General features: G+C 32.8%; 2 protein-coding genes and 1 non-coding gene across 3 annotated transcripts; 1 reads left to right on the top strand and 2 right to left on the bottom strand.

Annotated features, from left to right (window-relative positions):
• Positions 1 to 958: 958 nt before the first annotated feature.
• On the top strand, positions 959 to 5,667 carry LOC126698366 (bet1-like SNARE 1-1). Its single transcript, XM_050395535.1, has 5 exons — positions 959 to 1,180; positions 4,279 to 4,429; positions 4,948 to 5,004; positions 5,101 to 5,160; positions 5,323 to 5,667. Exons 1-5 carry the CDS (start codon positions 1,167 to 1,169, stop codon positions 5,410 to 5,412), a joined length of 372 nt encoding a protein of 123 aa, XP_050251492.1. The 5' UTR covers positions 959 to 1,166; the 3' UTR covers positions 5,413 to 5,667.
• Positions 5,668 to 7,618: 1,951 nt separating this feature from the next.
• Positions 7,619 to 7,689, bottom strand: TRNAG-GCC (transfer RNA glycine (anticodon GCC)). The gene has a single exon. It is a non-coding gene; the product is annotated as a tRNA-Gly (tRNA).
• An 8,167-nt stretch (positions 7,690 to 15,856) lies between these two features.
• LOC126698365 (transcriptional regulator SUPERMAN-like) lies at positions 15,857 to 17,142 on the bottom strand. Its single transcript, XM_050395534.1, has one exon. It carries the CDS (start codon positions 16,890 to 16,892, stop codon positions 16,344 to 16,346), a length of 549 nt encoding a protein of 182 aa, XP_050251491.1. The 5' UTR covers positions 16,893 to 17,142; the 3' UTR covers positions 15,857 to 16,343.
• Between the last annotated feature and the right edge of the window lie 458 nt (positions 17,143 to 17,600).

The raw sequence follows: 17,600 nt of genomic DNA, 5'->3' as shown, positions 1-17,600 counted from the left end.
CTCGGGCTTAGTGGAACTGCTGGAGGCATTAGCTGCAAGAAGAGTTGCAAAATTTACTATTGAGTTGGGTATATCTTCTTTTGAATTTGAAGGTGATTCTGAGGTGGTGTGCGGTGCAACTATGAAAAACAATTAATTGTTTTTGATGAACACAAGGAAATTAGTAAGGCTGAATGTTTCGAGCGTTGATCTATGTTGCTTTGGAATATCTTGAAAAGATGAACATAATGTCAGAGGAGACCGGCCAAGAATCCTCCAATGGTAAAGTCAGTATTCTTAGAATTCCAAGTTGTATGGAAAAAATAATGTCTCAATGAATTACCTTCTCGTAGAAGAACACTTATATACTGCTTGCCAGAGGCAGTTACCTTCTCCTACCGTTGTAGAGTTCAGAAGATTCGGAGTTAACTTCCTTAACCACCAAGGCAGTTACGTTTTCAGGGTCTGACTTTTATAACTGTTGATTGGGGGGGTGGTTTGTGGCTTGACAGGAAAACAGGAACAGCCGCAACATGTTCAGGACGAGTGAAGCTCGTCCAACTGATGTTGTGGACGGTCAAGCTTACCTTGGACAAACAAGCCATATGTCATTATCCTTACCTTGGGACAAGCCATATGTCATCATCATGTCCTTGGGACAAGCCATATAGACGAACTTAGGATTTGGCATTTTTTGTAACATCATCAGTTTTTATTTATTTTTCTTTGCATTCGTTAAATTCTTTCCATTTTTATTTTATTTAAATTTAAATTACTGTGTGCTAATATAAACAAACAGGGATTAGGACCTCAAGCGAAAAACCAGCAACAGCTTTACTCTTCCTGTGGGACCCACCTATCAAAAATTCCATTTCCCGAATCTACCCTATAGCCGCAAACGCAATACATACATATTTACCCCGTGACGTGTCAGTCCAATTGAAACGTAATGATGTATATCTCTAGACTCTAGTTATACTTATATGAATCTACCCTCCCAAAACTCTTCAAAAAAATTCAGATCTGAATTTCTCTCTCCCTCTCTCTCTCTCTCTCTCTCTCTCTCTATAACAGAAATTACGAGATCGAATAACTCCGTTACGAGTATTCAAAGAAACAGAAAGAGTCGGCCATAGAAACTGTGATCCCTTTTTTTTTTCTCTCTCTCTAACTGTAAAGTCTCAACCATGAATGCCAGAAGGTTAGCTCTATTTCTATTTCTAACTCTTTATTATTAATCTGATTAAGTAAGGTTTATGCATAATAGATCTGATCATCTGCTTAGATTTTTCATGTCTGTACAAAGTATTTGTGTGTGTGATCACGTGGAAATGTTATCTTTGTTTAGTCCTTGAAACGCAAACAGCGATCAGTGTGGTTTTTCAATTGGATTGGCTTTCTATGGTTTTCTGGTTTGTGTATTTTGCTTTTCTTGGTTGTCTTGTCTTTTACTATTATCAATCTTAGCTCTTAGGGTTTTGGAGTTATTATCTTCAGAGCATTATTATGACTTAGAAAACTAATTCAGCGATTGGATTACTTTTTTATGCTGATTGTAGGATTATTTTGGTGAAATTCTGTTAGTTGTTCACTTGTTTGTTTCCGAATAGTATTACTATTAACAATAAACCCGAAGGGATTGGTGTGGTGATTCTTAGGCCTCGTGTGATCCATGAGGTTTCTGCTTGGTAATTACCCGGTGTGTGGGAATGGGGGCTGCACAATCGGGGGATTAGTTAGGTACTCTTAAGATCTCTAGATACCCACTTAAAAAGAGCTTATTGATAGAGTTCGATGAAATTTCAGTTGCTTGATTGGTGTTTAGTTTAGAGTATAGACCGCGATGTTAAATAGTTTAGGTAATTCCATCCAGATGTTGTTGGTGTTGGGTAGGCTTGTTAAATCACATGTTTACCGACATGGTGTCATTATGATCTAGGTGGGTACTTTCTCAGCTTGTTTATGGGAGCATATTGACTGCAATGGGTGATTATGCAATCCCTCTAATAATTGAAAAAAGAATAAAATAAAAATTGATGGCAACTCATAAGCTGAGCTATCAAACCGCAGCACAAACATGTCTCACTTAAACAGATCTAACTTTTCCTTGTAGCCAAACAACCCAAATCATTAAATCTCCATACCCATCTGCCAGCCTTCTGAGCTCCACTTGGCCACTATGAACCCTGCCTCTCTCTCTTCAATGCATGGTAACTACAAAAGTAACAAAACCACACCTCTCTCGCTCTCTCTCTCTCTCTCTCTCTATATCGTCTTCCGTGGTGGACCTAGGGATGCAAGCGAAATGGTGCAGGTGGCATTGTCGTGTTTTTTTATTGGGGTTTGACAGCTCAACTGATTCGGTGGCATTGATATTGTCAAAAAGGCCTTGATATTGGTTTCTAGTTTTTAAGTTGTTTTTAATTTTACAGGTTTCTAATTTTCTACAACTACTGCCAGTAAGGGTGTATTGGTAGTTGAGTAAAGTCTAAAATTTTCTAAGAGATTCTAATTTTCATGTCTTTATTTATTTGAGTCAAGTTAGTCTTTATTTGGGTTTTATTAGGTCTTTGGTTCACTACTTTAGTTTATGAGTTATAATGCTACTTGTACAAGAAAGAGTCATCAGTCAGTACACTCAAATAACTCAATATACAAAACCTAAAGCCGTCCTCACCATGACTAACCCCAAGGTCATAACTTTTCCTATCCTAAAGTCCACCGAAAACATAGGTAGGCAGATGTCTAAACTTTTCCTATGTTTTCCATTTATATGTTTTTCGAAATTCCATAGAGCATGCTAAAGGCTGCAGTCATCACCATCAAAATATATCTTGAGTGTATGGAGAAGAATATTCTCTGGGGATGATAGGCTGCTTCTTAAAGGTATAGTGGCTTTAGTGATATGAATTAAGTTCTGTTGGCCATTCACAAGCAAAATTTTCCAACTAGACGGTCACTTGTTGATGGATGAGTGACTTTTTCGTAGAAAATATTTTAGCACTAATGGTAGTCAAATGAACTGTGTTCTAAACATGTTAGAAGCATGGGACCTGAACATCAAGGTCCTTGACATTGAGGAAATGGGCAAGAGCTCAATATTTTAGTTTTATGTTGGGATACTGATTCCTTAAAATTACCTAGCAAAAATGAATCCAATTTCTCCTTAGCCCACTGAGGTTGGTCAAGTTGCAGATGCCTTTCTCAGGATTTTTCAAGACTTAGTCTTATAATAGACATGAAGTCCCTGATGAAATATAAAAAAATAGAACAGTGAACAGAAAGTCACAAGAATGATTCTATTTGAAATTTTAAACAATGCTTATAAGTTTTGCAAAAAAATCAACTGTTAATTTTAAAGGTAGCATACATTGTTGGCTTATACACAAATATATTGTATGATCAAACTCATGTTGATGATCCATCAACTATATCATTCATTTTTTTCTCTCTAATACTGGGCCAGCTGTATATTATTATTCGATTAATACTTCAATTATATAATGCTCAGGGCATTTAGTTCTAGAAATATGAGTGGGGATGAGGTCTTAGGTTCAGGATCCATTTTTGTGCAACTTAACCAAAAAAAAAAAAAAGCGAAAGAAATCCTAGAAATTGATTTTTTTTAATCAATTTGTATCACAATATATTCTCAAATTTAACTCGAAGGTTACTTTAAATGCTGTGCTACATGAATTGTATTGGATAATGCCTTTTAACGTTGAATTCATAATATAAATCTGGACTATCATTATACGATCACAAATATATGGTTCATACTCCAAACTATGCTGTCTCTGTCTCTGTCTCTCTCAAAATTTGGTATATGTCAAGATATAAGGCATTACTGGCACCAAAAGGGTCAAATGTATATTGTAAGCGTAAACCCTATTTTGCTTTTACTTTGGTTGTTTATATTCTCGTATGTGAAAAAACAGCGTGTATCAGGGTGTTCAAGGTTTGTTTGATACATCTCCAAGAGCGTCGGTTTTCTAGAGGACATGTTTCCTTAAAACTTCTTAGGACTTTTAATAATATTTAATAACATATTCAATGAGAAGTATTGGTGCTTGGTGAATACGAAATAGTTATGGCTCTCTGATAGATGAATTCGTGCTACATGGATCTCAATACAATTTTGTAGTATCTCAAAGTGCTGAGTAAATGGGTACTTTTTATATATTTTCCTCCTAGCGAATTTCTGATCTCTATTGATTTTTTCCATATAAGGAAACTTATATAGTTGAAGTATATCATCTGTTCATTTTGGCCCTGATGATAAGATCCATTTGTGTGCAGAGACTACCGAAACAATAAAGCCGCTCTTTTTGATGGAATTGAGGAGGGTGGCATCAGGGCCTCGTCATCTTACTCCTCCCATGAAATTGATGAGCATGATAATGAAAGAGCAGTAGATGGATTGCAAGATAGAGTCATTTTGCTGAAGAGAGTAAGTTTTTATTGGCCCTTAAGCTGAATTATCTGAGTGTAGTTGTGGGAGTTCCTGACTGGCCTGCATGTGCTTTGTTATATGGTCAAAGAATGGACTAGAGCTTTTTGTTGTTTCTTTCAGTCTGTTTATGAGGAGATGGAACGGGGGCTAAAATGGAATTGTTCTTGTAACTCCAAAAATATTTGGTGGTGGTCCTCAATCTTTGCATTAAACCAAATGGAGCATCTTCCAAAAAAAATTACTCTTCTAGATAGTCTCAGGATGCTCTTAAACTATTATTGGAGGATGCCTTCTCCATTCGTTGACTTCAATATCTTACTGAACGTCTGTAATTTTTAAATCTCCAGCAACTATTTAGAATTGAAGCTTAAGTGAGAATTAACAGAACAATGTTTAACTCTATACATTCTTGGGTCCTATAGATTTCTTGCTTTGTAAGCTTGAATATCAGCCAAGCAAGTTTTAATGCATGTTTTGAGAAACAGACATTCGATTTTAATGCGTGTTACTTTCAGTTGTCAGGTGATATAAATGAAGAGGTGGAAAGTCATAATCGAATGCTGGACAGAATGGTATGTGTGTGGCATTTGTAGGTCCATCTTCACTTTGATTTTTCTATTTCTAGTCTCGCTCTTTCTCTGTGTATGATTTGACATTCTTTCCTTCAGGGCAACGATATGGATTCATCAAGGGGAGTCTTGTCTGGAACCATGGATCGTTTCAAGACGGTAATTAAAATAAATAACATCTTCCTATTCCAATAAATACCAATCTCTCTACAGTTTATCATTTTTTCTTCTCCTTTGTGGTCTTTTCAATATGGTCAATTTATGTTAGGATAAACACCTGTTGCTTCATGGCTGTTCTGATGAGCTTATTTTACATTTTAGGTATTTGAGACCAAGTCAAGCCGGAGAATGTTTACACTTGTGGCATCATTTGTTGTCATTTTCCTTGTCATATACTATCTCACTAGGTAATCGATCTGTGATGGCATTTTCCTTGTCATATACTATCTCACTAGGTAATTGATCTGTGATGGATTTGATACAAGCTTCTAGCTTTATGTTAGAACTGGGAAGACTCATTTTCACTTTATTGCTGTGATCAATGTTACTTCCTGCCTGTAAGATATTCTGGCATGTCCATGTAAAGATATTTTCATGTATCAAATGTGTCTTGAACCAATGGGATGGTTAGCAGTTAATATGTGTTTGCATCATAATCTTTCTACATCTTCTTTGTTTCTTCTCTTGCATGTTTTGATCGGAATTGACAATGGTTTTAATCTTTTACTGTTACCAATTACCATAACATGCTCATCTACAAAGTTGAGTGAACCTTTCTGATTATTGTGAAATGAGTAGCTGACAAAATTAGTAGGCTCTTCAAGCTTTGGCTTGGTAGAATTGTCCTTGGTATTATAGTGATTCTGGAGGGTGGAATTCGTTTGTTCTGCCTCTCTAGAACCTGTTTTTTTTTTTACCAGTACATTCACAGTTATGATGTGGCTGCTCCTTTGTTTGAAATCCTTGATTTGAGCAAAAGAGCTCCAAAACCTACTGCTATATGACTTTGTGGAGAAATCAAATATCAAAGACTTTGCCTTTTAAAAAAAACTAGAAATGAGAGGAAAAACTGTGTTTCTCCTCTTGCCTTAAGTGATGAACATGATGCATAAGTCCCTAAGTCAAAAATTTGAGTTTTTGACTAGCATGTGTTATTGGATTTTGGATTTGCTTTTGGTTAAAAAAGACTTCGAAAACCTGCTACACATAAGCAAATAAGTGAAAAGGTTAACATTATATTTGACTTGCCAGAACTCGGAGGTATTTTTGGGTTTATTGATTGGAGCAATTGAAAGTTGCAATATAGATATTGCAACCTGGTGGAATTCTTGGCAAAACCTTCCTTAAGACCAAAGTCAGGAAGTAGGACAAATTGGAATGGAATCTGGATCCATCAGTTCATCCCTGTTCGATATTTGTATCGAAATGTAATAGTTGATATCTCCCTGACACTTGGAAAGGGTCCAAGTCCAAGAAGATAGAAAATAATACATGGAGAACAGACCAGCTGCTGTGCTTTGTTATTTACTGGCTCTGCGTGACAAATGTCCCAAGTCTACTTAGCAATTACATCTTAATCGTAGACATCTGGGAAAATCTTGATCAGTCATTCTCATTGCTCAATAAAGTCCTTACTCCTAATGCGTCTGAGAGTTTCCTTCTTGACATGGGTCCACTTCATGTGGCAGAATTTCTCTGAGACCCAACAAACTGCATTGATTATTGCTTCGCATAATAGAGTAGTAATTTAAAAAAAATGAGTTGGCTACGACTAATTACTTACTATTATATATATTTTTCAAATTAAAAGAGAAAACCAAAAAAACTAACAAGCCTACTATAAATAATTTATCTATTGGCGGAGAAATCTAAGTTATACCCTACAACCAATTACTTAGAGCATTAGCATTTGGGTATGCCAAAAAAAAAACTTATTTTGCATCCTCAAATACATTTTATCTATTTTACCAATTCATTTTACAACTCACTTTACATCATAGTTTTTATTTTTACATACAACTCAATAAAATAATATAAACTACATAATAAAATAATATAAAGTACTACTCTCTCTTTTTCCTCTTACTCACTTTTTCTCTTTACACACAATTACAACATTAAACTAATTTTTTTTTACAACTTTACCATTCATAGGTTGCAATTTTTTTTAGGCTTACAAACCCGGATAGAGTGGCTTTTGGGTGGCTTGGGTTCTAAAATAGCTCTTAGTATAATTTATTCATTGGTGGAGAAATCTAAGTTTATAACCAAGAACAAAAATAATTCTTAAACATTTTTTTTTTTTTTTGAAACTAATTCTTAAACATTAAAGGGGTGTTTAACACACATTTTCAGTTTTTAAACAATATTACATGCATTTCTATATACTTTTTCATCCACATGTATTTTCACACATATTTTCAAATAATAAAACACATATACCAAACACTTCCTAAGTTTCAAAAAATTGCAATATGATAAATAAATTCACCGGGGAATCAAACCCGGGTACATTACACGCATTTCTATGTACTTTTTCACCATCACGTATTTTCACACATATTTTTAAATAACAAAACACATATACCAAATACCCCTAAGTTTCAAAAAATTGCAATGCACCAGCCGGGAATCGAACCCGGGTCTGTACCGTGGCAGGGTACTATTCTACCACTAGACCACTGGTGCTTGTTGATATGGTTTTGGATTTTAAAATACTTATAGAGATTAACGTTATTGACAAAAATATGTTCCAATGACGCATAAATCACGTGATTATAAAATTCTCCTCCGAAAGCATATGGACATTGACATCTCTCAACGTATCATTAATATTCACAAAACGTAATAGTCACAATTTTTTTTTTCAATATTTTATAGGTAAAAGTTAACCGATATTTTAAAAGTGTTGGTTTATGAAATAATTTTTGAAAATTTTTATGAAAAAATAAATAAATTTATGCATTTTTTTATATTTTTCATAAAAGTGTGTTAACATTTTTCTAAAATGTTTTATTAACGGTTGTCTTAGAGTCCATCAAAAATTGAAAAAAAAAAAAAAAATTGTCCTAAGGTCCATCAAAAATTGAAAAAAAAAAAAAATGTCCTAAGTTCCATAAAAAATTGAAAAAAAAAAAACAATTGTCCTAAAAAAACTCCTAAAATATCCGTTAACATGAGCCATGACCCCATTTTATAAGGGAAAGAAAATTATTTGTATTAAAACATTTATTTTGATCATAATGGGTCCAAGCCTGGTTTTTGATCCGTACTCAGCCCGGCGCTTGAGGACTAATGAAGACAAATGAGAAAAACATAGTCAAAGGCTCATGATAAAAATCCATGCAACCGCTCCATAAAATGAGTTTTTCAATCGTTTAAGGACTAAGTCCACAATTATTTTGTGTACTTTTAGTATTAATGTGCATTTACCACACACACGCACCCAAAAAAAAAAAAAAAAGTCCACAGTTATATATGATGTGCAAGCATGCATGCATGGCATGACAAATGCTGTATAACCGTTATTCCAAGACAAGGTCAAGGCTTTTTGCTGTAATCTATCTTACCTGCTCTTATATCCTGGACAGTGTTCTCTCCCTTTCGTTAATTAGCTTAGGTTCGAATATTTAAAGAAGAACAATAAAAAAGAAAAAGAAAAAGAAAGCTTAGGTTTAGCCTCGGCTAAAAGCATAGCTTCAGGGATGGAGCCAAGACTTTATGAACCAAATTATATATGAAATTTTTTAAATGTAAGCTAGTATTTAGTTCGTATTAACAAAATATTAAATAGAAAATGCTAAAGTTGTAACCAATTATATTTAAAGTTTGCAAATTAATGAGACAATAAACTAATCGTGATGTGGCATAATGTATTTATTTAGTATTAATATAGTATCAACTAGGAAAATTCTAAAGCAGCAACTAATTATGCTATTTAGCATTGCCAATAAGGAAGAAAAAGATCCAAACTTTTAACCTTGAAGTCTCAAATAATGAACAAACAAAGTCAAACAACTTAATTAACAACACAAGTTGTTTGATTAAAACCAAATAATTAACAAATATATTTTGAAGTTTACAAAAAGTCAAAAACAATACATACCCAGACACACTCGATCTCATGGTGCATGCATGACAGAAATGGAATGCCTACTCTCTATTGTTGGGGTTTTTTTTTATAAATTTTTTAAGGGGCCAAGTATAATTATCATTAAAAATTGTACACATATATATATTCATATTAAACTTGTTCATAAACACATTATATATATATTTTTAGAGAGTTTCAACTTATGATGTCCGTTCTTGATGATAGCTCTCTATCATCAGACCAAGACACTAATTAGTTTTTGGTTCAGACAAGGATTGAACTTCAGATCTTTTATACAACTATCAGAGATTTTACTAGTTAGAACTAATTGGAATCCACTTCATAAACACATTATTATATGTAAGCTTGACATGTCTAATGTTAAAGTCTAAACTTGTGCTTAATTTTGACTTGTTTGCTAGTGAAATGAATATAAAAAAGTTTTTTTTTTTTCCCCTAAATCTAGGTTGGATTTGTTTTTTCCAAAACAATCCAAGTTCAAATTGTTTATAAAATTGGTTCATTTATTATAAGAGTCTAATATGTAATAGTTAGCTTGAAACTTAGAAGAACACATATATAATTAGCTGGTTTAATTAACTTTTTCTTTTGATGGAGACATACCATATATAGGCTTGAACTTTGCTCTAGGTTTTGGCCACGGCCACCTTTCACTCATTTGCACGCAGCTTGCAAATGATTTAAATTATAGCTCTCATGCATGTCATTTTATACGTCCTCGATCCTTGAGTTGAGAGTTTCGTAAAAAGTAGAACAAACATATTTATTTGCTTCAACTCTCACTTCCGATTGAGATACGCTCACAAAATTATGCTAGGCTCTACATGCAACTGTTCAGTTATGCGCACAGAGCTTGAAATAATTTAGATGGGCAGGAGAATCTATAGTAATATACCATGTTTCGGTAATATTAATTCAGCATTTGTTTTGGTATTTCTTACTCAATAAATGAGTGACACATGTTTCAAAAAATCACATCAGATCACTCCAATAAATGATTAGTTTATCTTCCCGATAGTATAGAAAATTGTGATTAATTTATTGGAGTAGTCTGATATGGTTTTTTGAAATAAGTGTCACTCATTTATTGGGTAAAAAATACCAAAATAGATGCTAAGTTGGTATTACCGAAATATGATATACGTACTTTCTCAATAAGTAAAGCTCATGGACACGTGTCCGTATTTTAATGTGTCCAATATATTAATGCACTGGACACAAGTTATGTCCAATTTAAATGGCCTTGATTGAAATATAACGTATTGTTAAAGTCATAGATAATGTATATTACTTTATGAGTTATGCTAACAGGTGCCCTTAGAGTAATTGTTAACAATCTATTTTAGGAAAGTTTTGATACCACTTTTATGGGAAATTGAAAAATCTGTAAAAATATGAATTGCTTTTATTTTCTTTTTTCAAAAAAAAAAAAAAAGATTACCCTAAGGACATTTGTTAGCATTTCCCTTACTTTATACATTCTTCAATTAATAATAATTTCATATTCATCTATATATATATATATAACCGAAACCTTTGAAACTCTCAAATTTTTCACATTAGCACAATATTTAAATAAAATTATTTTTGTTTAGTTCAAACTTAACAAAGAGTGAAACTCTATCTCTTTAACAAGTTCAACTTAAACTCAAACTCATCATTATAATTACCGAAGTCTTTGAAATTCTCACAATTTTCCATGCCAGCACAATATTTAAATAAAATTATCAGTTTATTTAAAAAAAAATATTTTTGTTTAGTCCAAACTTAACGAATAGTGAAAATATATCTTTTTAACAAGTCTAATTTAAACTCAAACTTATCATTACCATTTTTTTTAAAACAAAATTATTTTTGTTTAATCCAAACTTAATAAGGAGTGAAACTCTATCTCTCTAACAAGTCTAATTTAAACTCAAACTCAAACATTGATAATTTATCTCCAAATTTGCGAAATTAATCATGAACACTATAAAAGCAAAGCAAACTCCAATATATATATATATATATATATTAAATCGAGTAGAGGTATGGGCTTTTCTTATGTTATTTTCTTATTCTTTAATTTGTTAAAAAAAATATATAAATATATATATATATATATATATATTTTATGGTTTTTCATGTATTTTTTAAAAAGTAATTTTCGTACATGATCAAACCACCAAACTCTCTTTAACCGTTTTTTACAAGATAAAAAAGCTTGCAATAATTGAAATTATTCTTTCGAATGTAACCATCTTTCTCTTATATTTCTCTATTGTTTAGTTATATATATTTTGTTTTGTTTCAATAATTTCTAAACATTGAATCATCTGATTCTTTAATATTTTTTGGTCTTTTAGAAGTTTTAATATCTAAATTTTTGAGTTTTTTTTTTGCAGTATCTGAAATTGTTTGACAAATTTTTTGTAAGTCATTACACGTTCAAACAATGACTTTTTCATCAAATTGTAACACAAGTTGAAGTCATACAAGAGTAGATCATACAATAGTGTAGTTTCTTAAATTTTTTATAAAATTATTTTAATCTACCTTACAAATAGGTAGGTTCTCGTGCATAACATGGGTTAGCAACTAGTAGTTTATAATAAAGAAAGAAAAGGGTGCCTTGTATACACAATACTAATTTATTTTTTTGAGAAGAATATAATACCAATTTGATACAATTAAATTAATTTTCTAATCTTGTCTATAGAGTAGATAAACAAGACCATACCATGCCACCTTAACAAGGGTGAGGTTTGGGTCCCGTGCCCAGTTGCACCGGACCTAAGCCTCACCCCCTTAACAAAGTAGATAAGGATGCTAGCCATTTTAGTAGTGTGTGCTAGGTAGTTGGGAAGCCGATCAATTTATAATCTGTATTAATTTCATGAGCTTGATGGAATTGGACTGTTTTCCTTGTCATGTTTGAAAATGGTGAGGCTATAAAAACAGCTGAGCGTTGTAAAAACATCAAGCAGAGAAGCCTTGATTTTACAAAAAATTAACTGCAAACGAAAATTAATCTTTGCCGAACTTCCTCCATTAATTATATATAGTTAGACAAATTCAAGATATATTGAACGTGAGCTTCAACTGCAACTTGCTGGACTCCACTGTAAGATTTGTCATCCTTGATTTTACAGGCTTTTCAATGTTCTATTTCATTTAATTAGACATTTGATCTTTTTTTTTTTTGGTCCTTACCTTGTCCAAAAGGGAAAAACAAATTTGAATAAATAAGAAATTAGTAAAGCTGGTGTAAACATAGGTTAAATAAAATAACTATCATTAAAAATTTTACATATTTCTCAATGGGGCATTTTTATGCTTGATTGCAAATGCTATACTATGGACAATACATCTTATGCACTTGTTGGACACAGAAATTTGTGCAACCATCTGATATCACTTGTGATCAGTAAGAGAAATCCTGTACATGTTGTAAGGTCTTGATGCCAATATAATTGAGAAGTTCTACGCCATTAGGTATTGAGCAAAGAATTCTTAAAAAAAGATATTAAGCAAACCATGTATGTCAATATCTTTCTCCATACTTTATATAGGACTCAACACTTACAAAATAATTATAACGACACTTTTCTTTAGAATTATATATAACTGCCAGTTTTAGCATCGCCTAATCTACTTGAGTACCAATATTTCATATTTCATACGTAAATGATGTGGATAGATAAAAAAAAAATCCTTCATTAATTTGTCTATCAATTGTGATATCTATTCGACACAAGAATATATATACTCATGAATCTAAAAACAATTTTGAATAAGAAGTCCTAAATTTTCTAACCTCTTTTGTGTGTGTTTGAGGATTTTTAGAGGAATATAATGAAAAGGAATGATGAATTTCCATAATTCCCATGTTTATGAGTTTTGTTCAAAAGAGTGTTGGGTCATTTATTTATTTTTTTAAACAGTAAATTGCATTTTTCTTTCCTCAATTTTGGGGGCATACACGATTTTAGTTACTCAATATTTTTTAGTGTTAAGTTCTTTTAGTTTTGCAAGTGTAACAATTTAGTTATGCGATCAGCTTTCCATCCTAAGGGGCATCTACATTAGCTAACTGTTAGCCGCATTGCAAAATTTGGAAAGGAAGTTGACAGCAGAAATAAATTGATGCACTTCTAAAATTTGAAAGGCTAAAATAGAACACTTGAAAATTGAAGAACCAAAATTGCACATGCTTCATATTTAAGAGATGAAATTACGAAAATGCACTTTACCCTAAAAAAGAAGAAAAAAATAGAGGAAGAACAAACTAAATGGGAATGAAATGAAAAGGAAAGAATAAAATCATATGCTCCTTCTTTTGTTTGAATGTTTTAGATAAAGAGAGGAATAGAAAAAAATTGACCATTTTGTACTTCTCTTTTATTTGTTTCAGTTGGGGAGATAACACATTGACAGGATTTCATTACTCAACTAACCACACTAGTCACACATAAACATTCAAACAAATCTCTTTCTTTATGTGTGAGTCTTTTACTAAGTTAATTATAGCACTTTGGTTAATCACCTTGAACAAAAGGCTTTTTGTTAAGGATCCAAATCCAAGTGTTATACATTGCCATTACCAATAAAGTGCCATTTACTCAACTATGAGTAATGTGAACATGAGAGTTTTTCCACACAACTTTGGGAGTTACTCACGCCTTGTTGGGAAGGTAACACACATTGGAGAGATTCTAATTCATGTGTTGATAATAATATAATTTATAGGAACACCCCTTTATCCAAAAGCTTAAGCCAATTAGTTTATGCCTTATATTAGTCACTTATTCTTATCATTACCATCCAATATGGGACTTCACTACTCAACTAATTACACTACTTACATGTGCTAAGAGTTTTGTAACTCAATTGATTGACACCTCCCTATGTGTTCATGAAATTCAGGGTTCAAATTTCCCCCCTATGTTATAATTATTGAATTTAAATTTTTTTTAAAAAAATCATACTACTCACACTTGAATATTCAAATTGAACAATATCTTTTACCAAAATTTACCTCTTCAAACCCACCCCCCCTCCCCTCACCAAACAAAAAAAGATATGTGATTTCAATTAATGAATAGAACCCAGTATTTTACCCACTGAACAGAATGTTGATAGGGTAATGAAGCTGGACACCATTCACCCATTTGACTTTAAAAGGCTTCCAAATTGGGGAATGATGAATTTCCACCATTTTCTTTCATTCCATTCTCCCAATTTTCACCCTTCCAAAGATTATATAAAAGAAAGGAAATGATAAAATGCAATTGTTTTATATGCATGCCTGAGTCTAAATTGTGTAGAATTCAAAGATTCCCCTTATTAAATGAGTAAAATGTCTATTTTTATCTTTCAACTTATAAAAGATACAAAAAAAAAAAAAAGTATGATCATATATGATAGTCAAGTCACGCGTTTCTTTCTTTCTTTCATTCATTTATTTGGCTTAAACATCCAAGCAATGAAAATTAAAATAACCCTCTATTTGATTTCATTCTCTCTTAATTCATGCATTAATTTGGAAGCACTCATTTTTAAACTCCCAAACACACTCAATTTAGTGCAAAATAGTCATGGAATGATCCCTAGATATCTTTGTTTGCACCCTTTCGATCCCTTAATTTAAGAGTCTTGTCCATTGGTTGAAGAGAACTAACTACGACTTCCATGAAATCATACCTTTCAATTGGCATGCTTTCAAGACACAAGAATTCAAGGTGCATGCATGTCCACTGGTTTATCCCATGAGCCATGAGGCATGCCTTTTGACACCGTGAGAGTGTCTTTTTACCCTGGTTTTCACAACATTCATTTCCATTGACTGTGTGGGTTTACAAATTACAGCTAGTTATCTTTCCACACTCATAGAAGCCCTGAAAAAGAAAAATGCCGAAAGATGCACATGTATTACCTAGTGGTACTAAAGCTCTGAATTACATTTAGGTTTAAAAAAATCAAAGGGAGTTAGCTTCTGTGAAGACTTTAATTTCCATGAATTCATAGGCTTTTGAAAGATGAATAATACTTTTAATAAGGGAACACAAGACAATGACAATGAAATCCCAGTAGAGAGCAATACAAATGCATGCCGTATTAATTGATCTTAGGCTCTGGAGTCTGGATACCATTAAAGGGTTTTCAAGACTGTTAAAAAGAAGAAGCTCTTTTAGTGGTAATCCTATTATTAAATTTAATTTGTAAGTAGAGTTAGATCTAAAATTATCCCTATAAATATTTTAGTTTCAAACCCAGGAATTAATGTCCATAAGCATGCAGTCACACACTCACACACACACACACATATATACAATGGGTTCCTCTTTTGAAAGAGAAGTGACCATATATAATGAATCACCAAACAGTTTGTACTAGAGAACTGACAACATAAATGCATCCATTTAAAGGAATTGTTTTCGAGACTAATTAAGTTAATGCTCATGAAGCTTGTCACAAATAGTTTGAATTTTCACAGAGAATCGATTTAGTTCACATTTTTAGACATGAGCAAAGAATTATATATAGGCTTCCTTGGCGGATTGATCTTCAAGTTAGCATTAGCCCCGTTTCTTATGCTATATATGAAGCTAAGTTTTCTAGAAGATCATTGAATATAACATGGGAAAATAGCTGACAAGTAATTCAAGTAAGCCCAATAATTTCTTGCTAAAAATGGTAATAAACTAACAATAGTACTCTAGTAAGTGTAACTCGTTCGAGATCATGAAAGATTTCAATCCATTAGGCATGAAACTGTATACAAGTATTATTTAGCTTGACATAAGAAAAACATGTATTAGGGAAAAAGGAATAATTAAGACAACAAGAAAAGAAAAAAGAAAAAAAGAAGGGTGGTAGAGAGAAGACTTATATATATAAGAACATCTTATATATGTAGAACCCTAAATTAATTTAGGGCATTAACATTATGAAGGAAAAACAGTACCTTGGATATAATATTTATGGCTAGGAAAAAGAGTACTTGCATAATTTCGGCTTGAAATCCAAGTGGGAATATTTTTTTGCACCTCCTTGCATGCCTTCCAATCAATTGCCAAAATGGTAAGCCCCAAATCACATAGTAACATAGGAGAAATACGATTAATAACTTCTCCCCCATTTTCCAAGGAATGAAAATTCTGAAATATATGTAAGGTATATTCCAGAGCTGTACAACGCAAGATATAATATACTCCATAAAAGCTCTTTATCGAATCTCAATAAAATACTATGGATAATGACCAAGTCGAAGCTCCAAGTCCAATTCATCATCTTCTTCACTGCCATCTTCTCTTCTTTTCTCTCTATCATGTTCCACTACTACATGGGTTGGTCCAACTTGCAAGCTTAGACTTCTTCGCCAGTCCTCTTCAAACAGATTTGGATGCAGTGGATTATTTTGTACATGATCAGTATGTTGTGTATGTGGGGGTCTCATATGCCATGCAGATACCGGAAAAGTTACTTGAGAACTTACTTGTACCTCAGGAACTGTAGAATTATAATGTGGTGGATAGCTTTGAATTGATGTGTATGATCTAAGATTCACATAGTTTTCATCAGCTTTGCTTGAGACTGAAGGAACTGAACTAGGCCTTGTTTTGACTCTATCCTTCCTATGAATATTCATGTGACCACCCAAGGCTTGTGCTGTAGTGAACCCTCTCTTGCAATACACACACTCATAGGATCTGCCAGTGCCCATATCATCATTTTGCACAGATCGATCACTTTCTTCACTTGAGCTCTTTGAGTCTTCTTGGCAATTGTATTCCATGGTGAAAATTTTTCAAAAAACAAAAGAGTTGTTTAATTTTTTTTTGAGGAGGATATGAGAAAGAAAATCAAGAGGTTCTTATAGAGAAGAAGAGGGGAGGAGGGTATGAGAGAAGAGACAAAGAAACGACATAGGCATTACCTATGAGTGTTAGAGTGTAGAAGTTGTGAGGAAGAAAAGTCTTTAGAAGTTTGCTGAGAGAGCCATTCGGTTAGCCGGCTATAGATTCGTCTGTAGCAGACAGTTTTTATTATATGCATTTTTTTTTCAATGCTTTGTCTCTCATTAGAGCTCTAGCTTTCATCTAGGTTTTCTTAACACGGTCTTTAGGATTGGCATCTCTCTCTCTCTTTCTACTTTTATTTATAATATATTTACCACCCAATAAAGACAAATATTAACATTAGGTATACCTGTTCACATTGGGGATTAACACTTCTATAGTTATGAAAACCACCAATTACAGTGTGTGTCACCTTGGCGTATGGAGTACTTCAAAAACTGTCATGAGAAGCAATGAAAATAATCTAAAAGCATTCTTCTAGCATTTTTTTACAGCTTTCACCTCCTTCCAAATAATTGATTCTAGACAAGTGGTGTTCATTAATTACAAAGTGGTCAAAGTAAAATTTTGAATACGAATAAAGAACTCCCATAACTAGCATCATACATAATTACATTTGATCAAGATTCAAGTGAGCTACAAGA

Source organism: Quercus robur, chromosome 9 (assembly GCF_932294415.1).
Source record: "Quercus robur chromosome 9, dhQueRobu3.1, whole genome shotgun sequence".
In the NCBI taxonomy this organism is placed as follows: Eukaryota; Viridiplantae; Streptophyta; class Magnoliopsida; order Fagales; family Fagaceae; genus Quercus; species Quercus robur.
The sequence above is the reverse complement of the archived record's forward strand: the minus strand, read 5'-3'. Positions and strand labels throughout refer to the sequence as shown.